General features: G+C 36.1%; 2 protein-coding genes across 2 annotated transcripts; both read left to right on the top strand.

Moving 5' to 3' along the window:
• The first annotated feature begins 15,509 nt into the window (after window positions 1-15,509).
• Window positions 15,510-16,448, top strand: LOC101392250 (olfactory receptor 5AP2-like). The gene has a single exon (XM_004443832.3). The coding sequence runs from the start codon at window positions 15,510-15,512 to the stop codon at window positions 16,446-16,448; it is 939 nt and encodes a 312-aa protein (XP_004443889.1).
• A 9,171-nt stretch (window positions 16,449-25,619) lies between these two features.
• Window positions 25,620-26,564, top strand: LOC101391717 (olfactory receptor 5W2-like). Its single transcript, XM_087423275.1, is given in 1 exon segment — window positions 25,620-26,564. A coding segment is annotated over 1 exon segment (927 nt). The 5' UTR covers window positions 25,620-25,637.
• The last annotated feature ends 267 nt before the right edge of the window (window positions 26,565-26,831 follow it).

Here is a 26,831-nt window from a genome sequence, read left to right as displayed (position 1 = left end):
GAACTATTATTATGCCATAATGTAGAAAGACTAGGCGCTATAAACCGACAACACATTGTTCAAGTATAGTGAACAAAGTTATAAAGTGCTTCCTGGAAATGGAGTCAATTAATCTGGGATCTAAAAGATAAATTGGAATTAACTGAGAGCTGGTGAAGAAAGCATTCTAGGCAGATGGATCAACAATTAGAGAGGCCTTGATGTGGGCAGGAACATGTTATTTCTGTGGAATTTAAAGAACGTAAAGGAGACCAGTGTGGCTGGTTACAGAGCTCAGAGGGCACTGGCCTGAGGAGCCACACTCTGCGCTGCAGCTCAGAACTCAGCCACTTCCTCCAGGCGCCTTTCCTTCCTTCCATCACTCTCTAAGGCTGGTTCACACACCACCCTGTGCCTCAGAACACTGTCAACCACACACCTCTGTTTCCTAAACTACTGCCTTCAGTGCGGGGTTTTGAACACTGAGATTAAGGACTGTGCATTTTATCTCTTTGCCCAAGCAGCAGCATAGCATCTGAAAGAAAGATACTAAAAACAGTTAATTTTTATTTAATGTTTATTACATACCAGGCAAAAAAAAAATCACCGAAGGTCTAGTATTAGCCTTGAATTCATTTTTGTATCTTATAAGTAAAAACATTAAGTTGTTGTGGATGCTAAAAGTAACAAAAAGTCAAAGACATACACATAAGTTATTTGGAAAATAATTAAACCAAAGAGCTCTTATCTGGGTATTTACAAGATACTTAATAACTTCACATGGGTTTGCTCCAGTTTGCTGATGATCTAATCACCAGAAGTGGCTTGTTTAGAAACAGGGCAATGACAGGCACTGGAAAGACCATACAAGAATCAAGGGCACTCGCATGTTTGCTACAATTACACAAGCTAAAAGTCATCAATATCTAAGCCCATCTAGGTTCCCTGGTAAAATGCCTTTGAGTGAAAACATTTTAGATGGACAGTAAAGCCCAAGGAGGACAATGAGACTCCTCTGCTCTCCAAGGTGATAGTCTTTAGGGGATTCTGAGACATGATAGGGGGAAGTATAGAGGTAGAAAAAAACACAGGGCATGATTCTTTTAGTCATAATATCTCCTCAGTCAAATCATTTGAAATTTGGCTTATTCTTTTTTGAAATTTTACCTATAAACTAGATTCTATCATGAACAGCAGCATGGCAGGAGTGGGATCAAATCACTAAAATCCAAGCAAAGTTGAGTGTCAATCTCAGAAGTAAAAATGCCATCTAACTAGCACATTGCTCTCTTATAAGACAACAATAATGTATCTAAAATCAAATTTCATCTGCATCTTAGCTCCCATAAGCAAACCTAATTCTAATTCGTGAACTAGAGAGGACTGTCTATTAAATGACATATTTTAAGCTCAATAAAAGGATGTCTACAAATGGAATTGACTGATTTTTAAAATTTGTGAGATCTTGTGCCTAAATTTGTGAAAGCAGAAGATGAATAATCACTTAATGGAAACATTGGGAAATTCATGATTGAACTAGGGGCTTGGACTGTGACCTGCAAGATATTTCTGTCTGGTTTTCCTAAGAAAGTCAAGGAGAGCTAGTACTGAAATACTTTAATCTATTTTACTTAATCTAATTCAATCCTAACCATTTCTTTCTCTCTCAATTTCTGTAACTCTTATGTTTGTCATAGTATGCCCATCACTAATTGGTGGCAAATATTATTGTCCAAGTAAGACATTATCAATCTCTGTGTAATGGGTCAATATTACAGGTCAATTCCTTCATCATAGTTCCTTATTTCTGCCCTGGCACTGGCATTCTTAAACATAAGCACAACTAGTGATGACAGATTTGGGTATATGTAGAATGATACAAGAAATTAACTGCACACTGGCAAAAGGTGGTTAACAAAGTAAGTAAAAACAATCAATACTAATTCTCACTACTTTGATAAGTGTGTGGCTCTTTCTTTTAGGCAAAAAATTTAACCCAGGTTGGTATCCTCTCTAGAAACATGCTACAAACTGGAGAAACAATGACAACAAAATTGGGTCTGAATCTACTCTCAACTCACAGTAACTGTGACCTTCAACACGTCACTTGTCCTCCTAAGGCCTCAGTTTCCACTCCATCAAAAGAGGCGTTTGAACTGGATAATCTTTATTGTGCATTCTATTTACAACATTCTGTATCTATATTGATTTGATTCTATCAATGAGTAATGCATAAACCTAAAACTCCTATATTTGAGGATATTAAAGGAGAATGACAGATGAGTGGGAGTATATTCACACCAAAAGACTACACTACATCTCGAGGCCAACTTGATCTAAAATGGAACTGGAAATGATGACACACAGCACAGGTTTCAGGACCCTCAGTATCATCGAGCTGAACCCATTTATCTGACCTTATGTTCTACATTTTGACTTTGAGACACTTCATAAAAGTAGATATCCAACTTTATTAGTCATCAGGGAAATCACATACTTTGCATAATGGCTAAAATTAAAATGACAGACAAGATTAAATATTGGTGAGGATGTGGAACAGCCAGACGACTCACACACTGAAGTGTGATAGTAGAGGGGTGGATTGGCAAACGTCGTAGAAAACTATGTGATGATATTTACTAAATCTAAATTTTATACACACGTGTGTGCCCACACATTTTCAACTCCTTGTTTTACACGCAAGATAAATGAGCGTGTATCTCTGTCAAAAGACATTTACCAGAATGTCCATTTAACATTATTTGTAACAGATAAAGGGAAAACAACTCAACTGCCTATCAACATTAAAGTAGATAAATAATGATATATTTATACAAACAATACTATACAACAATGAAAATGAATGTATTGCAATTGCATGCAAAAGCATGGGTGGATGGCACAAACATATTGTTGAATGACACAGAGCATACTGTAGGCACCAACTTATGTGGGGTTCAAAAAATATGAAATTATCTATCACGATAAAATTCAAAAAAGTGCTTACTCCTTGGGGATAAGAGATTAGAGATTTAGGAGGGAGCATATCGAAGGCTTTGTTGATACTGGTAATGCTCTATTTCTTGGTCTGAGTTCTGATTACAAGGATATTTTTTGAAAAGTTATCTATTTGTGTACTTATCTGTATTCGTATACAGAGAAACTTTCTTTTTCTTTTCTTTTTTTTTTTTTTTTTTTTTTTTTTTTTTTTTGTGAGGAGATCAGCCCTGTGCTAACATCCGCCAATCCTCCTCTTTTTTTTTTTTGCCGAGGAAGACGGCCCTGGGCTAACATCCGTGCCCATCCTCCTCCACTTTATATGGGATGCCGCCACAGCATGGCTTGCCAAAGCAGTGCGTCGGTGCGCGCCCGGGATCCGAACCAGCGAACCCCGGGCCACCGCAGCAGAGCGCGCGCACCCAACCGCTTGCGCCACCGGGCCGGCCCCTCTTTTCTTTTTCATATCAAAAAGGTTTTGCAAAAACAAAGTGTATTCACCGTTAGATTATAAGAAACTTCAGAATTTTATTGTTACAAATTTTTATCACTAGAAATGCTTTATGCACAATAAAATCCAGTATATTTTTGTGAAATAAATGGTGCAACTTTCATAGAATATTTCAGTGAATAATTATCCATTTTGGTACTAAAAAAGCAAAGATGACTTATTCAATCCATGAGTACTTCTAATACTGTTTCCAGCAACAAGGAGACTTAGTGAACCTAGTTTTCCTTGGTACCATTATCATGCACTGAACTTACTCATAATGGCCCATGACTCAGGGCCATACATCTATTTTATAAAGGAAGGAGTTTATAAGTAGACAGTTGCCTACATAGTATTACATTTAGTGGCACTGTGGCACGAGGGATGTTATTAAACACAGATTTTTTTTTTCTCACTTGCTTATCTCTGATGTCTTAAATTCCAAATAATTCATTTTACTCCATGATGTAAGAAAGTCAACTTCAATTAAATACAAATCCCTTTGGGAGGTTAATTATCCAATTTTTAATAATAATGTAGCCACTAAGGCTCAAGTTTTAGGGAGAGTGTTGGAGGGATGTTATACTAAATGGTCTGCAGGGGCAGTAACGTTTAGGAAGCTAAATTTAGGTCTTGCTTCAACAAGTTGAAATCTGAAGAGATTTGTCATCCCTCAAGACAAGGAAGCACCTGATGGGAAAATGAGTTTGGAAAGAAATCAGAATAAAGTGACCAAGGACCATTCCCATTCCTTCAATATGTATCAGAGAAGTAAATAATGGTAGCAAAGCTCTTGGGTAACACAAATGCATTAGTGTCTTCAGTTTAATAGGTGACAAATTATTACAATTACTTAGTTTGAGCTTGGTCTCCACAATAGCTTCTATAACAGTAAATTTAGTATATTTGTATCAACACCACACAAATAATTACAATAAAATACATAAATGCATCGAAATGTATCACTAAGATGCCCTTTACCCCAAATCAAGAGTTCTTTCTTTTAGTGATTTAGCCTAAGATGTGGTCCAGCTTTATAGGACCCTGAAAAAAGACTATGTCTCTGTCTAGTTCCCAGTGAGGTTTCAAAAGAAACAAATTACCGGGAATATTTGTATGTATACACTGGCTTATACTTATCATTTAGTAAATTAATTTATGTACACACAATTTTTACATTTACTTGTTTTGTGGTAAAGAAATAAGTTAACTGCAATAAGGCATAAAGCATAGCAGGGATGCATAATTGTACAGTACAATCAGCAGTAGAATTTAATGAACATACAGACATTTGTGCTTGCCAGCATCCTGAAATGATTCCCATATTATAAAATATCACTCAGAACGTGGCCAATACAGAGAGTATCCCCAAGGCCACCATGTTGCCCAACTTCAGGGGCACCATTTTACTCATTTTCTTATGCTTCCTGGAATAATGCAACACAGTGTTTATTTGAAAATTTATATATTGGAATATGATTATCACTGTATCATTAGCTAACACCTGCTCCACATCACATTATTATTATTTCTTTTGTGGTGAGAACATTTAAGATCTAGTCTGTTAGCAACTTTGATCTATATAATACAGTATTTTAACTATAATCACAATGTTGTGCATTAGATCTCCAGAACTTATTCCTCTTATTATTCCTGCAAGTTTATACCTTTCGACAAAAATCTCCCCAATTCCCCCACCCCGAGCCCCGGGTAACCACCATTCTATACTGTTTCTATGAGTTTGGCTTTTTCAGATTCCACATATAAGTGATATCATACAGTATTTGTCTTTCTCTGTGTGACTTATCTCACTTAGCACAATGCCCTGAAGTTCCTTACACTGTAGTAGGAACCTATCAAAAGTAAGTTCTTTGATTCATTAAAACATAATGCCTATGAAATTTGCGAAATTTCCTGATTACTTCTGGATCTCACTTTCAGTATCTGTATAATGAGGTTACTAGAGACAGATCAGGAAATACAAGATAATATTTATAATATATTATGATATATACGGAGAAAAGGTTAATAATACATGCAAAACACAAAGTGCTTGGTAAGATATCCACAATGGTCTATATTTAAATCCGTATCTTTTGTTTCACAAATCTAGTGCTGAATGAAGAGGTGCTTAAAAGCACATTTATAAGAGCGAAAGTAGAGATATTTTATGGGGCAGAATAATGAGAACGCGGGATTTATCTCTCTGTCCCAGTGAAGGGGTCCTACCAAGTCATGGGCCAACATGGTTGAGCAAGATTCAGGAAGGGTGGAACACTACATTTGTAGCGGCACAGGAGAGATTTGGGTAGACGGAAAATTCACATCTCCAGTAACTCTCAATTCTCAGAATACTACCGTGAATGATAGCACACAAAAGTTATTTTTGAAGTAAACAGACCTTGGTTTTTTTTTTGAAAGCATTACCCCTACACATTTTTTTTTGTGTGTGTGTGAAAGATCATTCTTGTACGTATGAACTATATTAGTAGATATAGCCTTCAAAGCTGTTTGTTTCTATTGTTTGTTGAACGTGCACCAGCCTAACAAAAGGAAAATATTTAACAACACACACTTACTGAGCCATTATCCATGCAAATTCTATGCTCAGGATCAGGGGAATGTAGAAAGACACGTATATAAATAGATGAAATACAAAATTCAATAAAGAGTGTACTAGGTGTAGTGGATGTTATACAGTTGAAGGAGAGCAGAATATGCCACCCCAAAACATACCACTTCAGCATATTGATTATTTTGAATGAAAGTTACTTAAGAAACAGTGCAAAAAGGATACTCTTGACACTCCTTTGTCCCCCTTAAAGCAGGAAATAAATTTCCCATGTGAAAGTTACCCTCGCTGTACCAGGAGGATAGAAGGCATCCTTATCACCAGAGACAGGGAATTTAGGGCCAAGAAGGCTATATAAACAAACCTCGTTACTTCTTCACTAATTTGCTACCCAAGCCCAAACCCCTTTGTCTTGTTATTTCTTCACAAATTTATCACTTCTTTCTCTAAAACAGTATAAAAGCTGCCTGTTTTGGTCACTTCTTTGAGTCTCATATTTTTTATGAGATTCTAGTGTTTATGAAATTAAATTTTTTTTCTGTTAATCTGTCTTATTATGTCAGTTTAATTATTAAGCCAGTCAAAGAACCTAGAGAGAATAAGGGAAAAGTTTTCTGCCCCTACACAGTCAAAAAATTATAGAAATTAGGGTAATTGACATGTACTTGGGGGAAAGAAATCAGACAAAGACTAAAGGAAAATCAACATGTAAGATTACCATATTTCTAAACAAGAGATGAAGGAGATGTTTCAGAAATGCAAGAAAGAGGATAAACAATGAAAAGGAGATGAAAATCTTTAAGTATAACATCTATCTGAATTTCATTAGACATCTGGTTCACTGGAAATTTAGCATTAAAATAAATTCTGGTAAATTTCTGACATCGATCAATTTGGTGAATAGAGTGAAGAATTAAAAGTTCATCCTTTGCTAAAATTGTTGCAGCATTGACAGAGGAAAATATAGAACCAGAAATGTAATTGATCGTGTTCTCACAACACAGAAGGCAGAGACTTTAGAGATTAAAATCCCAACAATTATTAGGTAGAATTAAAATGCATTCTGTTTATTGTTTGTGTACCAGAGATAAGGACAGAAAGCCTTGTTTATTTCAGGTAGATTTCTAAATGCTAAAATTGAAATTGTAAAGGAATAGTGGTTAACAAAAATATGTGTTCAATGGAAAAATAAAGTAGTATTTACATTAGTATTCCATTTGTACATTGATTTATATTGGCTCTCTGTGTGTTTGTGAAATAAACTGGATCCGTATTCTCAACATCAATTTAATAGTAGTCATTGCCAAGTAGCAGAATGTTAAGTAATCCTTACTTTATTCCCATAACTTAATTAAGTTAATTGCTCATGTTTTTCTCACTATCATCAATTAACAATTACACCAGTTATAAAAACCGTACCACAGTTACATTCTCAAGACTATTCATTTTATGTTGTTGTCAAAAAAGGAAAATAGAGGCACTCTTTTCTGGATCCAGGAAGACAGAGTAATAGGTTATACAAGGTTTTTCACTTAGGTCCTCTGCCCTAATTTTACATATTCCTTTAGTGTATAAAATGTGGTGAATGTTATGAACCTCAAAACATTATAAGAATAAAACAACATATTACAAACATATAATTTTCATCAGGTTACTTGTCTTCAATTACTGATTGAACAGAGTTTTAAGGCAAATAAAAATATTTTATTATTCTTAAATATTTCATTTTCTAATCTCAAATAATTTATTTGTTGTTCATAGAACAATTCACATATCAGGACCTCTTAATCATTGTCCAAATCCCTTCTACACTCAATGTACTTTATTAAAAATGTATTGAACGTATTCATCTGTATAAAAACTAACCTATTAATGTTATAGGAAATTGGATTTGATGATCATCTTCCATATATATGTTTAAGGAAAAAAGATATCCCTTACTTTTTTTTTCTTTTTATTTGTCTTTAAAGACACTGATTTGATAGCCTTTACACATGATCGAAAAAGCAGGAGTTTTGGTTTTGTTTCATTTTTTATTTTTTTAGGAAAAGGATCAAGATGGGAGACAGTTAAAATAAGAACTGATCTTTGAAGTGAGACACCTGTGTTCAAATCTGTATACTATGCTTTTCTTGTTATCTGTGTGGCCCTAGATTGCTTAATCTTGTTAAGCCTCAGTTTCCTCATCTATTTATTACAGCTTCAATACATACATTATGAGGATATATACATAAAATCAGGTATTCATGATTGCTCAAGAGAGTCTCTAAGATCCTCTAGAGCTACTAACTCCCCGTCAGGGGCGAAATCCCTGGTGCTGAAGGAAAAGATGGCATCACTCATGGCATCATGTGGTGAAAAGCAGTCTCCAGGACCCTTCTTTATCCACTTTAGACCTGCTCACGCACTCTGTCAGATTCCAGTCGCAGCATCGTGTCATGTTTGGAGCTGTCTGTCAGCCACTTTAGGACTTGTTGTTCCTGACCCTGCCTTCACTCTTGCTTAGAGCTGAGCAGAGATTTCTTCATGGCTACCTATGCTGGGCACACCATTTCCACGTCCAGGCCAGACGCCTGAAACCACTCAACTGATCTAAGTCCCAGACCTCACATTGCCAAGAAATAAGTTTAGATAATTAATCCCAGAGTAGACCATTTTATGTTATTCTGTGTGGCCCTATCCCTAGGGCCATGGGGAATGTGGTAAGCTTATTGGCAAAGGAATCAATATCCTTCTATCTGGACTTTGTTCCTTCCCCTTGGGCACTGAAATCGCTAAAGATAATAGTGACATATTGATGATAGATTTGGACCATAGGCCCAAATATAACATCATATGACACAGTGAACAAGTAGATACACGCTGGTGGTAGCCTGTATAAGTAGATTTGTTAGAACACAGCTATAGAAAACTCAATGACCTAGCATGTGGGAGGCCTTGTGTTAAAGCCAGAGGCAGCAACTTTTAACCTCTCTGGAAACACCTTTCCAGAAATATGCTATGAATCAAGCATCCAGTGCAACTCCAAGTACTGTGATGTTTCACAAATCACTCTTCCTCACTATACTTCAGCCCCCCTCTTCTGCAAAGGAGGGCCTCACACTACAGTATCTCTAAGGTCATTTCCAGTTGCCACTAGTCATCTATCTATGATTCTACTGCTGTATAAACCTATCCCCACTATTGGAGACATTTAAAAACAAACAAACTAAACAAAGAGGGATTTTGTTTTCGTACAAAAGAATTGCATTGTATCTCTAGGTTGATTTGATCTGAATGGCAATAGAGATATCAGCTACAGAGTATGAGTTGTGGAAGAGGAAATGCTTTTAAACACAGCTCTTCTAACACCTCACATTCTACATTCAGACTTTTAATAGACACTTCACAGAAATGGTTATGCACTTTACCAGGGTTCAGGAAAATAAAAATTAAAACTACAGTGAAGGGGCTGGCCCTGAGGCTTGGCGGTTAAGTGCGCGCGGTCCACTGCTGGCGGCCCAGATTCAGATCCCGGGCGCGCACCGATGCACTGTTTCTCCGGCCATGCTGAGGCAGCATCCCACATACAGCAACTAGAAGGATGTGCAACTATGACATACAACTATCTACTGGGGCTTTGGGGAAAAAAAAGGAGGAGGATTTCCCATAGATGTTAGCTCAGAGCGGGTCTTCCTCAGCAAAAAGAGGAGGATTGGCATGGATGTTAGCTCAGGGCTGATCTTCCTCATTAAAAAAAAAGAAACTATAGTGAAGTACCATGAGTCATCGAAAGAGTAACTAAAATTAAAAAGATTCACAATATTAATATAAAGTACTTGTGTGGATGTGGAACAACTACAGCTCTCACATGTTGACAGTAGAAGCCAGAACTGACATTTAGCTTTGGAAAACTATATGGCAGTATCTATTATAGCTGGCCCTGAAGGTCCATTCCTAGTTTTATATCCAACAGGTGAGTGAGTATGTAAACCCAAAGCTTGTGCAAAAAATGGTGAATGGAACATTATTTGGAATTTGACAAATAATTTATAGTGTGTTCATCGGAATACTATACAGCAAAACAAATGAACTGTCACAATATGAACAGCATGGAGGAATCTCATACACATAATATTGAATGAAAGAGTTCGGACATGAAAGGATAAAAACTGAATGATTTCACTTCTATATAGTTTTTAAAAAATATACAGAATCATTTATGATATTGGACAACAATTTTTGTTAAGGCCCACGGACAGTCTCTGCAATGCTCATTGTGTTCTGTTTTTTGGTCAGGGTTTGGATGCAGCGATGTTTTAATTTTCAAAAATTCCCCTTCCTTAAAAAGAACATAACTTTAGATGGATTTCTAAAAATAAATACTATTTACTATCAGACTGTAGACAGCTGCAGGATTTCATCATTAATTTTTAAATCTCTAACAACTTCTTTTATATAGCACATTTTCAAGATATTCTTTTAAAATTAATAAAGCATACAACATTCATAGAATATTTTATTCAATGAGTATCCTTTATGTTACCAAAAACTGCTACCTTGTTTATAGAACAGAGATGTTGTTAGCAACCCACAGGTCCTACTTTTCTTGTTTCCTGACCAACCTACAAAAATAGAAACCAGTTTAAGAGGCAAAGCATTTATTTGGGAGCAAAGAATTGCAGCTCAGGGAGCACAGATTCAGGTAGAAACTCAAATAGTGTCCCACTAGAAAGTAAAATTCAGGGACTTTTAAAGGCAAAAAAGGAAAGTTGTATTACAAAGAATTTCAGTTGGAGGTGGGGCCAGAAGCTAGTCTTGGCTAAACATTGGTTGACTACTGATTTTATCTTCAGAAGGTCCAAAATCATCAATCTTTGTGAACAAGTTGTTCATTCTTCTGCTGAAATCTCAAACAATTGCTTGTAAAATAATTGCTGTTGTGGCCCAATCCAAAGGTTTAGCTCTGTCCAGGTTCAAGACAGCAGGCAATTTCTTAAGAAAGGTAGCTTTGACTCCATGTTTAAATGGCTCCAGTAAAGTCAATTTTGACCCTGAAAGAGAAAGACTTAGTGAAGCTGGTTCTCCTTGGTAACATTATCACGCCCTGAACTTATTTGATATGGCTCATGCTTCAGGGCCAGACAACTGTCTTCTGGAAGAAGTTTATAAGTAGGCAGTTGCTTATGTAATATTGCTTATGCTTATGTTTAGGGGCACCAATGACACCAGGAAAGCCATGTACATACAGATGTTTTTTCTCACTTGTTGTCTGTGATGTCTTAATTCTACCATAAGTGATTTCCTCCCGTAAAGGAAGCCATTCTATTAAAACACAAACTCTTGGGGAAATAATTTAAACTATCCAATTTTCAGCAAGATAGTGTTACCTGTGTTCAGGCTTTAATGGGGAGTGGGAGTTAGACTACATGATCAGGAGGGACTGCCATGTTTATGAAGATTTAGGTTTGGATCCTGCTTAAACAGTGTGTATCCTGAGGAATTTGACATCCCTGGAGACAGGACACACCTGAGGGAAAATGAGTATGAAAAGGGATCAGAAGGAGGTGACCAAGGACGACTCCACCTCCTTCAAATATGCACCAGAGAAGTAGAGAATGGTAGTAAAGCTCTTAGGTATAAAAAATATATCATTTTCTTGAATTTATCTGGTGGAAAATTACTAGCAAGTACTTTGGTGGTTTGAGATTTGCCTCAACAATATCTCCCACAGGAGTACATTGGAATTTTAGTGTTGGGATCTTCACACAAAGAATAGCAATACATTGTGAAAAGGCATTCAAGTTTGCGACTAAAATCAGTTTACAAAAAATTAAAAAGATATTAATTTAAATGAGGTTTGGCTGAAGAGTATTCCAGCTTTCTTAAAAGTAGGGAGAAACTCCTTAACAATAAACAAAACAAACAAGTAAACAAAAATAACTGCCAATGTTTCTGTTTACTCCAGGTGATGTTTCAGAAGAAATGCAAAACCACTAGAGATATTAGAATGTATAGTGCGTGCCTTGCATATCTTATTTTTATCGTTGTCTGTTTACACACATTTTTCATTTATGTATTTGTGGCAATTAAATTAACTGTATTAAGACTGAAGATGTACAGCTAATGTGCACGATTATTCTACAGTTTTTGGAGCATTGACTGTAGGCATTTAAAGAACACACAGCAACCTCTGCTTGTGCAGCAATGATTCCCACACGTGATAAAATATTACTCAATAAATGGGCAACACAGAGACTATCCCCCTAAGCGGCCAGGTTGCACAACGTCAAGGGACACCAATTTCTTTATTTTCTATTTGATGCCTGGGATGGTGCATCACTTCCACTTCACACCAAATTAATAACGTGCAAGTGCCCAGCTGATATGAGTAAAACAGAGCAGCTCCCAGTGTAGCAACTCTTCCTGTTTGCTCCCTTCTGTCCTCAGTCACTGTTGGGATCCTGCCTTGGTGTAGAAGCTGGACTTGAATGGTCTCTCAGAAATATAGGAGTCTATAGGTCGTTCATTTTGTGCATTTTCAAATGTCACTTTAACATAAACTCACCATAACATTCCATTAGAGTACTTGAGAGAATTATCTTTTCAGTCAAATTTGTTTCATTGCCCTATATTCAGGAATCTAGTCTGAGCAATTTCTATGGATTCAATGAAACAGTGTCCATGGACCTATAGAAGTTTTTATCACCGCTCGTTTTCAATTTCCGTGTAACATTATAAGGTTATTAGAGGAAGGTCAGGACATATGTGATAATACACAAAATATATGATAATATGTTGTGATAATTAGACAATACAAAATCTCTGATAAAAATGCCAAATTGCCTTTATTTAAAATCAAACCTCTTTCCTCTTTGTTTTTTGTGAGGAAGATTAGCACTGAGCTAACATCTGTTGCCAATCCTCCTCTTTTTGCTGAGGAATACTGGCCCTGGGCTAACATGCGTGCCCATCTTCCTCTACTTTATATGGGACGCTGTCGCAGCATGGCTTGACAAGCAGTGTGTTGGTGCGCGCCCGGGATCTGAACCTCGGCCCGCAGAAGCAGAGTGCGCGCACTTAACCACTACGCCACCAGACCGGCCCAGAATCTCTTTCCTCTTAAAGATCATTTCTTAGAATTTATTTTAAAGAAAATTTTGGCTATGGTAAATTATGTGTGGAAAATTTTACTCATATCGGAGTTTATATGATACAAATAATTGTATATAAGCCAAGTGGCCATTAACAGAGTATAGATTGAATCAATTAATATACATTCATAGAAAGGAATATTACATCTATTCATAATACTTATTTACATATTTAAAGTGTGTGTACTCTGACATCTTTGTAGTTTAAAAGTTAATTGTCCCTAGGCAGTGTGATTATCACTAGTTTTTTCTGTCTTTACAAAAATTATTATTTGTAAATGTGTTTAATGAGAGAGTGTTTGTGTATGTTTATCTGTGCAAGTGTGTGAGTGTGAGTGGGAGTGCATTCATTTTATAAATTATGGAAATTAAAGAAAATGCCTATAGGAACTGGTGAACTGGAAATAAGGATTCTCTTTGACTACATTCATTTACTATGGGTATTTAGGTACAATATTGGGCAGAAAGGTGGATAGTAATAACAGGGAAAATTTTTAAAAAGGTCTGTATTTTTCTCAATCACCCAGCCTGTATGAAATATCAGATGATAAACCACATTATTATCTCTGTCACTTATTCCTCAGAGAACAAGTACTCAATACCCAGGGACCAGACACAGAGATAAATAATCCAGGGCAGTCAGGAGACAACGCTGAACCCTCCTACAGACAGAACTGCATGCAACAAAGCAGTCAGCAGTTCTGGATCAGGTACTAATATTTTTTGTGGTTTCTCTCATTTATATTTTAGATTTCTTTAGTCCTTTTATCCTTTTTCGACTGAAAGTATGTAATAAAACCAAAGGAAGATATGAAGTATAATACAACTTTTATATAAACTATTTCAATTGATCTATTTATTTATTTTTAAAACATTTATATATAGATAGCAGGGCTTACAATAATTTGCAATCATGGATTATGGAGTTGATTAGAAATTTTTTATTGTTTTAAATTTCTTACCTGCACTTTTATTACTTTAAAATATTTTTATTTTTAAGGAAAATATTTGCTTAAAGATGTATATACAGGGACACATATTTTAATGAGTTTAGACCAAGTTTTTGGAGACCTACACATTGATCACTAGATCTTTTCACTAGATCACTAGTTCTATTTCTGTCCTTCATCTGCCTTCAAATCAGCTTTTCTTATATTCTCGCAGAACAGAGGATGTCACGGATCACATTACATATAACATAATTGGTTCGGGTAAATCTAACAGTGGGACATAGAATTCACTTAGCCTCCCAAAGACCACCAATTCGTGTAAACCAAATCAGACAGATTTCAGAGTAACTCAAGAGAAATAGGGAACAAAGAAAACAATAAAACATTATTACAGTTTTTAGAGTTGGGATGGGGCACAGTTCATACTCTCTGATATGGTGGGACTGTGGACACATGAGGACTTTATCACATGTCTTACACATCTGACCTGCTGGTGAAAAGATCATGTGGATTCTAGTCAATTAGGACAGAGGGACTCACACAATAACCACACTCCCTTGCTTGCCTCTCTGTCATCTGTGCTACCGGCATCTCTACAATTAGGTCCCAAAGATTCTTCATAACCTCCCCTGAGCCACAGCAGCTGTCAGAGGCAGCCTGCTCAGCCCTGGCATATTCCTGTGTGTGCACTCTAGTGCATCACTCGTAGAAACCCTTCTCTAGCAACCCCCACCCTCCCTGCTCCAGAGGGTCTTGGATCGCAGATTATCTCTATCCCTTGTTAATTGAGGCTGGATAGAATCTAAGGGGTTAATGGGGAAGGGGGGATGTGTAATATCCAGGAAGCTGCCACAACTCTGCTGCTCCACAATTTTGGGTGATGAGGGAAAAACAAAGAAATATTTCATTACCTGCATCTATCACTTAACTGTGTTTCTCTATTCCAGGATATCAAATTTCTAGAACATTGAAAACAAAAAATACCATGTAATAAGATGTGAGTTACCTAGGCCAACAAATTGTAAGAACTATTGCCACAACTCTGAGGAGTTCAAGTTCTTAATCTATAAGCTAGAAGTAGCAGAAATCATCATAAATACTACATAGGTTGGTGTAGAAATTACATGTTTAATTTGGATGAAAGTGTCCTACAAACTCTCTACAGTGCTGTACAAAGGTAAAGGGTATTATTCTTATCATTTTATCAATTTATATGTAATTGTATGTTTCCAGGACATCTGTTTACCTAAAGCAGACTTACCATTGTCTATCTTTCTAATTACTGAAAAAGAGAAAGAACTGGCAGTTTAATTGTTAAGATAGTAAGATGATGCTACCCTCCACTTCCGTTTCCTTCTTTCACAACCAGGGATTTCCAGAGCCGAGTGATGGCTGTTGAGAACTGCACTGTATTCACTGACTTCATGCTCCTGGGACTTTCTGACAGACAGGAGGTGCAGCAGGGGCTCTTTGTGCTCTTTCTGCTGGTTTATGGCGTCACTGTGATTGCCAATCTGGGGATGATCCTGCTGATAAAGATGGAGCCCAGACTCCACACGCCCATGTATTATTTCCTGAGCAATCTGTCATTCTGTGATGTTGGCTACTCTTCTACTGTCACTCCCAAGATGCTGACTGATTTCTTATCTGAGCAAAAGAGAATTCCATTTAATTTATGTGCCATTCAGCAGTATTTTTCTGGGGCCTTTGCAAATATGGAATGTCTCATGTTGGCTGTCATGGCGTATGACCGTTATGTAGCCATTTGCAATCCACTTATTTATACAATTGCCATGTCCAGGAGAGTCTGTACCCAGCTGGTAGCCATTGTCTACATTGAAGGTTTGGTTGATTCAGTAATCCACACTTGTTGCACATTTCAATTGTCATTCTGTAATTCCAATATCCTCAATCACTTTTTCTGTGACATCCCACCCTTACTAGCCCTGTCCACCTCAGACACAGCCATCAATGAGATAGTGTTGTTTGCTTTTGGTAGCTGTGTTCTGGGCTGCAGCATCATTACTGTCCTCCTGTCCTACAGCTACATCATAACCACCATCCTTAGAATGAACTCAGCTGAGGGAAGACGCAGAGCCTTCTCTACATGCACCTCCCACTTAACCACGGTGGCTATATTTCACGGCACACTCCTGTTCACTTATTTGCGACCCAGTTCGAGTTACTCTATGGACACGGACAAAATGGTTTCTGTTTTCTACACAGTCATCATCCCTATGTTAAACCCACTGATCTACAGCTTAAGGAATAATGATGTGAAAAGTGCCCTGAAAAAAGCAATCGGCACTAAATTATCTTCTGAGTGAAATTGTGTTTTCACCAAAAAATATTTTTAAAGATTCTGAGAGCTCAAATTCAGATACTTTGACATAGTTTCCTGTAGTCTCACCAATATACCTTTTAGATATTTTTTATTCATTATCATTGTGCCTAAATTGAGTGTAGAGAGCCTTTATTATTGATCTCATCCTTGTCTCCAAGCTAAGGGAAAATAGTAACAGAATAATTTTGCTATTTTGCAAAGAGGGTCTTTTTATACCTCCCTTCTCTACTCATAGGTATGTCCCAGTGAGGTATCACGGGCAGAGCAACCCTTTCCCCCTTGTCAATTCAACTTACCCTTCTAAGATTCCAAGGTTCCAATATTTTTTTAAACCAATGGTTTAATAAACTTGCTTAGTCAAAGTAAGTATTAGTGGGTTACATTCGGTTTATTTGTTTATTTCCTTTGTACTAGTATCACCTTATAAATATTCCATCATACCACTTAGAAGTTTATAAGTAGTAAATTAATAACTAAGAATAAATAAAAAACTCCTGTCCTCCCTCAAAGTTTCATAAATGCAAATCCCTTGTCTGTCTTGTTCTCCAATATTTCGACTTTTCAATTTACAATACTCAGCTATAGGATGCCATTGAAAAACACCTATTGACTCAATTAATGAGTGTACCCTGCAAAATGTAATCATCATCGTTCCCTTCCCTTCTTAGTCTTTCTACATCACATTTTTCTCAGACATCCACCAATGACTGATGGCAAATATCATTGTACAAATACAACGTGATCAATAAGTGTGTCTAGTGAGTTTTATATCTTGACTCCTTCTTTCATCCTTGCCACTGAATCTTTAAACATAAGTATGACATAGGAAAGGTAGGTTTGGTTATATGTCTAACACGGAGAACAGACAGATACCTTGTGGGAATACGCTGTGTAACTGTATTTTTTAGAAACAGAGTAGTAATAATGTTCAATAATCCAATAAGTGAGAAGTCTGGTGTTATAGCGAGAGGTGGAAATTTTTAACCTCCCTGGATATATCTCTTTCTAAAAACATGCTATGAACCAGCTAACAATGCAACTCTAAATCACAGTGGTGTTTAACATGTCGTTTTTTCTTTCTATACACAGGTTATTCTTGTGTAAAATAGGGCCTTCTCCTAGATTAGCTCTAAGGTCCTTTCCAGCTGATACAATCTGTCTCAATAAAATATGAATCTACAGCTGTGTAGATTCCCAGCCCCCAGTACTGGAAATGTTTTGAAAAAGAAAAAAAGATGAGCCACTTCTTCTTAATACAAAATAATTGCATTTCACCTCTAGGCTGTCTTAATCTGAAATAGTGCTGACAATGAAGCCAGCTAGATAGCACGAATTTCAGAAGACTAAATAGTTAAATATGCCCCTTTTTAGTGGCCTGTTACTTGAATTCAGAAATCCATAGACACTTCAAGGAAGTGCATATCCAACTTTATTGGTATTCAGGGAAATGAAAATAAGTACCTGAATGTAGTATTATGACTCAACTACAGATTTGCTAAAATGAAAACAATGTTAATATCACATATGGGTGAGGATGTGGAACAGCTGTTGCTCTTACACATTTGGAATAGAAATGAGAATTGGCATTTTGCTTCGTAAACCTGTATGAAAGGATCTACTAAATCTAGACATATAAATGTTCTTGACTTCAAAATTCTATTCCTAGATTTGTATCCAAGGGAAATGAGTTAATCTGTCTACCCAAAGATATGTACAATTATCTTTACCATCGCCTTATTTACAATAGCATGAAACTGAAAACTCAAATTTTTATCAACACAGCAGATGAAGAGTTGACAAATTTTTCCTTAAAGTGTTAAGTAGTGAATATTTTAGAGTTTTCAGGCCATAAACTCTTTTTCATAATCACTCAGGATTTTTCTTGTATCACATACACACAAAAAAATTGACCATATATAAATAAAATGGTGTGTCCTAAGACCAATAAAACTTTATGCACCATAGTTTGCTGATCACTGTTTTAAATTAGATAAACAACTTTATGGTAATTTTGTACTTTGGAAAACTACACAGCAATGGGATGAATGAACAATCTCCACGTGCGACAACATGGAGAAATCTAACAAACATAATGTTGAGTAAAATGAGCAAGACAAAAAAGCATAAAACTGTATGATTGTACTCCTACATATCTCAAAAACATGAAAACTAACCTATCATATTGGACATCAATTTGTGATGGGTGTGGGAATGGTTTGTAAGATGCTAGTAATATTTTGGGGGGCCTGGTTGAGTGAGGGGATCTTTTCATCTCTGAAAATTTAGTTGCAGTATACTTTCTTAAATGAAAGTTTTCCACACGTATATTATACTTTAACCAGATTTCCCCAAAACGGAGTATATTCACTATCACGTTGTAAGCAATGACAAGGTTTATTTTTTTTTAATTTAGCAGTTCCCTGTACATGATAAGTGTTCATAATATATTTGTGAAATTAACACAGTGCACAATTTCGTTGAATACCTCAGTACATAGTTAATCTTCATGTTACTAAAAGTGCTGCCTTACTTGCATAACAACAATGTCTCATCTACCCACAGGGACTTCTAGTCATTCCTCCAGCAGCAGGGAATCAGAATGTTTTGGTTCCAACATCATGAAATAAAATCTGTGTTACAATAATGTTTCAGGGACAGACAACTATTTTCTGAAGAATGTGATCTTCTAGGTAGGCACATGCCTGCATAGTATTGTTTTAGTGTCACCCAGAAACTCTTAGATATATATTTTTCTCACTTGCTTGCATCTGATGTATAAAATTTCCCCTAAAGATTTTTTTTCAATTATTTAAGAACTCCATTCTTAGTGAAACGGATCCATTTGAGAGTTAAATTAAGTTATCCAATTTCTAATAATAATGTACCTTCACAAACTCAGGTTTACAGCATTGGGAGGGGGTAGATTGAAGGGGATTTAGTCTACATGGTCTGGAAGAGCAGCCCTGTGTAAGAAGCTAAAGCTACATCCTGCTTGAACAAAATGTAACCCGAGGGATTTTGATGTCCCTGAAGACAGGAAAGCAACTGGGGGGAAATTAATTTGAAAGGACTCAGAAGAAAGCACCAAGGAAAATTCTACCTCCTCAAAATATGTACCAGAGAAGTAAACAGTGATCGCAAACATCTTGGATAACACAAATGCCTCAGTCTTTTGAGTTTCAATGATATATAACTATTAACAATTAGTTATACGGCTTGAGCTCTTCATCAACAATATCTCCCACAGAAGTACATTTGGTATCTTAGTATTGGGGACATCACATAAAGAATAACAATGAAATATGTAAAGGCATTAAAAATTATGACTAAGAATCATTTTCCAAATTTAAAAGTGTATTAAGTTTACTGATTTTAGCCAGATGAGTGTTCTAGCTTTACAGAAAGCAAGAGAGGAAAACAACAACAAACTAACAAAAGAAACAAACAGATGCAACCAACCAGAAGAAGAAATCCTGTGTCCCTGCTAACTCCCAGGGGAGGTTTTGAATAAACAGAAAAGAACCTGGAGTGCCCTAGACCATGAACTAGTACATCCCTACACATCTTACTTTCTCCTCCCTCAAGCTTTGCATTTACTGGCTTAGTGGCAATTAAATTAACTGCATTAGGACTCAGAAATACAGCTGATGTGCATGATTATTACACATTATATTGAAGTATCCATCAACTGTAGACATTCAATGAATGCATAGCAATCTGTCCTTTGAAGCGGACTGTCTTGACTCATCTGTTATGAATATCACTCAGGGCGTGGCCAATACAGAGAGTGTCCCTGAGGGTTGTCATGTTGCACAATTTCAGGGGCAACAATTTTTTTTTTTCTGTTTACTCCCTGGAATTGTGCAATGCTGCCACCTTCCACATCATTTTCTTTTCACACAACTGTTAATAATGTTCAAGTGTTCAGTTGTAATGAATAAAACTCAGTATTAGTCATTTTCTGTTCAAGTAGACTTTTCTCCAGTTAAAAAAAGATATGTAATAGTTTTATAAGAAAGATGTGAACTCAGAATAGTATTTTATGATGATACTGTGCTTTATGCAGGTTTACAAATTTTAAAAGCAATTATTATGCATTAAATTATGGCCATAAGCCATGTCTGATTTTAATTCAAGAAGCTCCTTTCTTATATGGTAAGAAACACTAATATAACTTCTTACTGATTTTTTCTGCTACATTTTAGCAAAAGTTTTTCTTTTTCATCTGCACATATAAACATAGACACATACATGGAACAATATATATATATTGTTCCATAAGTGCGTGTGCGTGTGTGCTTGTGTATGTTTGTGTGCATGCGTGTGTTTGTGTGTATGTATGATATAGAATTGGCTATAAACATTACTCTTGCCAACTATTAAGCAGAATTGAAGGAATACTGTAACAGTTGCATAAACAGCATACCAAAACTAATACAACCCAATCTTCTTCCATCTCAATTCAACATGTGTGTCTATGCATACAGAAAAACACACACCAATGTACGTAGGATGAGTGCATATGTACACATACATGCATTTTGTTCCTGGTGAGTAAATGACGTGGCTTACTGACATTATTTTTCTTCTAATATCAAATGATAAAATCACCATACCATATGCAAAACGATGTTGTGGGGACAATCCTTTATCTCCAACTCTTCCTCAAGGTAGTAGTTTACTTCCTGAATATAAAATATCTCTGAATTGTCATTGTGGTATCACTGGTTTACTGAAGAGAGCTAATGAAATGATTGTTAAGGGAACATATATACATCATCAATTCTTATTTATAAAAATATCTTGTTTTTGCCTCACTAAAAAGAGAGGAAACTATACGATGAATTTTGATAATTCTAATACTTGTGAATCAATCATCATTCTAATCGTGAAGATGCACTACAGGTGTAAGATGAGTACACCTTTTCCCATTGTCCATTTCTAAGGATTGTTAATGGAATCCAGGTATTCCTGCAAACCACGCCTATGCTCACGATTAATGCAATTTAGAATTGATTTTTAGGTACTTATTTCTGAATATGTTATACTTTCATGCTTTGCTTTTGGGATTGCTTCATAGCTTTTCTATACTGGAATTTTCTTGTGAATTATCTAGACCAATTATTTCTGCTAAGGAAACTTAGAAATAGAGAATTTGGATGGTGTTCTTATGTCTTATCTCAAAGACTAAGATATAGTTAAAGAATTGAGTCTAGAAACAAGCTTCTTTTTATTTCTTTTTACAGAATATATATTGAATATATACATTTTTTTCTTTTTACAGAATATATAAATATATATATATTTTTTACAGAATATATATGAAACAGTACATAATAGTAAAAATAAATGTTCCTGAAATAAAGTTTCTCTCTGGTTATAGTATCTCTACACTATTCTAGTTATCTTTTGCTATGTAAACATTACATGGCTTAAAACAATGACCACTGGTCAATTATTCTGTTCTTCCTCATGTGAACTGAGGTCACAATAAAGTATTCAGCGCCAAGTTGGGTCAGGCTATAGGGGCTCTCATAACTGCCACCAGGGTGAGACTGCCTAGAAAGATCAACTCAGTTGGCCCCCTTCGCTCTCCATGTAGTCTCAGAGCCTGTCACATAGTTTATCCAGAAGGATAGCTGGGCTTTCTACACGGCAGCTCATGGCTTTCAATGACTATCTTTTTAAAAGCTAGACTCAGAAGTGATATACAGTATTTCTGCCTATTTCTGTTAGTCAAAGCAGTCAAGGAACAGCAAAAAGTCAACAGGAGGATATATAGGCACTGTGTCTCCAAGGAAAATGTACGAAGATGTGTGCAGTCATCTTTAATCTGCCCAAAATATCATTAGCCCATTCTAGAACTCTGAGATTTCTCATTCTGGATTATTTTATTAATAGTTTTCAACACTCTACGTAAACACATGAGTATATGTGTAAGCTTTTTATTCTTTGTTTTGCACGTAATTGCAAAGCCACTGAATGAAGCAGCAGTAGAACAGCACCCATGTAGAAGGAAGAGTGATAAGCATTTCAATCATTATTGTCTTTGTGAAAGCACAGTTAGCTCTGGGACCTTGGGAAGTAGCCCAGTGACACCAGATTCCAAGATGTATACTCAAGGTTCAAGAAGTAGGGGGAATTCCATTGTTGTCTCATGGGGAGTATTTGAGGAGGATATGAAATTTAAACTTACAACTATTATAAGTTTCTTAAAGAACTAGTATGGATAGTAGCAGATTGAATTTATTCTTGGGAAAATGATTATCCATGCAAAAATTTTTAAATGAATCATCCTTGAACATGTGAACTATATTAGTAGAAAAAAATTCCCAAAGCTATTGTATTTCTATTTGTATACCAGCCTCCACTTCCAGTAACCTAAAATATTTAACAATCAATATTTATGGAACAATGACCTTTGCAAATCCTTGTTCTAAGGACTTTGGGGAATATAAAGGTCAAACACTGCATTTATTTATAAAGCCTTAAATGTAATAGAGATTTTTATATGAATAAAATAAACATAATTCACAATAGAGTATACTAAGTGTAGAGAATGTGATAGAGTCATAAAATCAATCAAGTGTGGATGGATGACATGTATTTGGGGCATGGGAATAAGACAATACTTGCTGAAGAAAGTGACCTTTACAGCTTCCATTGACATAAATGTTTAAGCATCGTTATTCATAACAGCCAAAAAGTAGAGAGAACCGAAATGACCATTAACGGATGAATGGATAATGTGCCATATCCATAAAATGAAGTATTATTCAGCCATAAAAAAAGGAAATTCTGAAAATGCTAGAACATAGACGAACCTTGAAATCACTACGCTAAGTACAAGAAGCCCAACAACTACAAAAAACGCCACATATTGCATAGCGCCAAGACATGAGATATCCAGTATAAGCAATCACATTTAGTCAGAAAGTAGATTAGTGGCTGCCAGGAGTAGGGGGGAGGCCAGAAGGGGAAGTGCCTGCTAATGAGTGTGAGTTACTTATTGGGGTGACAACAAATGTCCTCGAATTAGGTAGTCGTGATGGCTGCACAACTTTGTGAATATACAAAAAAGAAGTGCATACATGGAAAGGGCAAATTTTATAGTATAGAAAATTATGTCTCAATAAAAATAGTATCATCAGGGGCCGGCCCGGGGGCACAGCAGTTAAGGGCGTGCTCCGCTTCGGTGGCCCGGGTTTCGCAGGTTTGGATCCCGGGCGTGCACCAGCACACCCCTTGGCAAGCCATGCTGTGGTGGCGTCCTATATAAAGTAGAGGAAGATGGGCACAGATGTTAGCCCAGGGCCAATCTTCCTCAGCAAAAAAAGAGGAGGATTGGCATCGGATGTTAGCTTAGGGCTAATCTTCCTCACACACACACACAAAAAATAGTATCATCAAAGAATAGTAATATTCCTAAATGAAGTGGTGAAGGAGAATGTTTCAAAAATAAAAGACAAAATGAAAAATAGAAAGGAGATGGAAGTTATTAAGGAGGGAATCTTTTTGTATTTTATTGGATTTCTACTTTGACTGCAGACAGAAGGTGCAGATTCAGTGTAAATGTGAATCTCAACATGACAGTAATTTGCAGTTCTCTTACTATCAGGTCAACATGTTGACAATAGTGAAGAAATAAGCCTCAGTCTTTGTTAAAGTTATTGCTGTACTCACAGGGGAAAATACAGAAGAAGAAATATAATTAATCACACATTAGCATACACTGAAGCCTGAGGCTGGCAGCTTCAGAGATTTAAGTCCCAAATGCTACCTGCTAAAATAAAATGCCATCTGCATACTTTTCAGCCACCAGTAGCAAGTAAAGAAAGACCTGCTCATCTCAGGTAGGTTCCTGAGTCTCCAAATTTAAGAAATATAGAGGAAATTTTTGAGATTTTTGAAAAAAAATGAGAAATTTGTAAATGAGTGATTTTACACTTGCTTACACAGCTTAATAAACTTGGCAATCTATTGTCAAAAATTTGTATTTTCTTCTCAGAACTGAACTGACTGAAATTATAAGCATCCACAAAACAGCATTTTAATGATTTTATTTTAATCTAGGTTCACAGAAGAACCTCTTGTCACTGGGGAAGTATGTACATGAATTTAAGTTTTTTTGTTTCCTTTCAGAAATAATTTAGTTACCACATTACAAATAGTGACGTGCAAACTCTACTCCATGTGAACGGCATGCCGTATTGACTGAACTCTTAAAAGAAAAAACAATCACCAACATTCCTATTCTCATATATCAACAGAGATATATATACATACAAACACATAACACACATAAATATACACAAACACAAGGAAGAGAAGCCCATGTATCTCAGAAGCATTTATTGTTCCTCATCCTGTTTACATTTTCTTATTTAAAATTCCATTTAAAAACCAAAGAGATGCAAATGTATGTGGTACATTCTGTTGTTTTCACTTCTTTTTAGCATTTTTCTTTGACGGGTCAAGAGACTCATCTTTTGGCACCAGAGAACTCCACAGATAGGTAATGAGTATCATGACAAATCAATAAAACATTTCTAGAGACAAGGTTTAATGCTTATTTCATGTCTCAACAAAAACGAAAGAAAACTTAGACCAGGAACAGTAACATAATGATTTTCATCATTATTACTTAATGATACTCATTGTTTCTAGAACTAACAAATTCTTTTAAGCCAATCATATTTTTTGAGAAACATAACAATGGTAATCATTTTTTTGTGTCCATGTGACTATTTTCAGGCTTAGAAAATGCTTAGTCCTGCATCTTACAGCTTGGTCCCTCTAACATTGCTGTCTCTTCCATATTATTCTGAATGTAGAATGAGATATCAATCCATCTAAATCTGCTGCGAGAGATAAGAAAGTTAAAGGCTGGAGAAATAAAAGTTGTAGAAAATCACATACATCGTGAATGATGTGTAGATCAGATAAAATTTTTCCATTGTCTATCTCTTTATTTTTTACCCTTATCAAACATATAGCAATGCCTCTTTAAAGACGGGGTACATGACTGGGTAATTTTCTGAGTATTAAAAGACAATTACAGAAGGAAATTGTGTTCTGACTTTCAAGTATTTTGTGGATGTGCAGAAAAGGTAAAACGTATCTATCATTTCTTTAATCATTTTCTCATGAATTTAGGTGAGAACAGAGAGGAATGGTTAGAGAAAATTGCTCCTCCTTGAATGGATTCATTTTCTTGGAAATTTCCAATAACCTTGGGATGAAAGTGATCCTGTTCACCACGTTTCTGGTTGTTTATCTCATTAACCTTTTGGGAAATCTTGGAATGATCATTTTAATTAGAATGGATTCCCAATTGCACACACCAATGTACTTTTTCCTCAGCCACCTCTCTCTCTGTGACCTTTGCTATTCCTCAGCAATTGGGCCCAAGATGCTGGTGGACTCATTTGCCAAAAACAAATCAATCTCCTTCTATCGCTGCGCTCTGCAATTCTTCGTCTCCTGTACCTTTGCAGACTCTGAGTGCGTATTGTTGGCCGTGATGGCTTTTGATCGGTACAAGGCCATTAGCAACCCCTTGCTCTACACAGTCAACATGTCCAGCAGAGTGTGCTCCCTGCTCATGGCTGGGGTTTATCTGGTGGGAATGACAGATGCTTTGATACACACAACATTAACATTCCATTTATGTTTCTGTGAGTCAAATGAGATTAATCATTTCTTCTGTGATTTACCACCACTTTTCCTCCTTTCCTGCTCTGATACATAAGTCAATCAGTTAGTATTATTCACCATTTTTGGCTTTATTGAACTGAGTACCATTTCAGGAGTTCTTATTTCTTATTGTTATATTATCCTGTCAGTCTTGAAGATCCACTCTGCTGAGGGGAGGTTCAAAGCTTTCTCCACCTGCTCCTCCCACTTAACTGCTGTGGCCATTTTCCAGGGGACTATACTCTTTACGTATTTCAGGCTGAGTTCTTTGTACTCCCTAGATCAAGACAAAATAACCTCATTGTTTTACACCCTTATGATTCCTATGTTAAACCCTCTGATTTATAGCCTATGGAACAAGGATGTGAAAGAGGCCCTGGAAAAATTAAAAAATAAAAGATGATTTTAAATATTTATGTTATGTGCATGCACACACACTCAGAGACATTTAATGATCATGTTCATAAAATTATATAATATGATACATGAGAAACATAATTTTCTCACTTTTTTTTTTTTTTTTTTGCATCTTATTTTTTTTTACTAAGATATAATTGAGATATAACATTATATCAGTTTCAGGTGTACAACATAATGATTCAGTATTTGTATACGTTGTGAAATGATCACCACAGTAAGTCTAGTTAACATCTGTCACCATACACAGCTA

Source organism: Ceratotherium simum, chromosome 34 (genome assembly GCF_057802395.1).
Source record: "Ceratotherium simum simum isolate JZ-2026a chromosome 34, ASM5780239v1, whole genome shotgun sequence".
In the NCBI taxonomy this organism is placed as follows: Eukaryota; Metazoa; Chordata; class Mammalia; order Perissodactyla; family Rhinocerotidae; genus Ceratotherium; species Ceratotherium simum.
The sequence above is the reverse complement of the archived record's forward strand: the minus strand, read 5'-3'. Positions and strand labels throughout refer to the sequence as shown.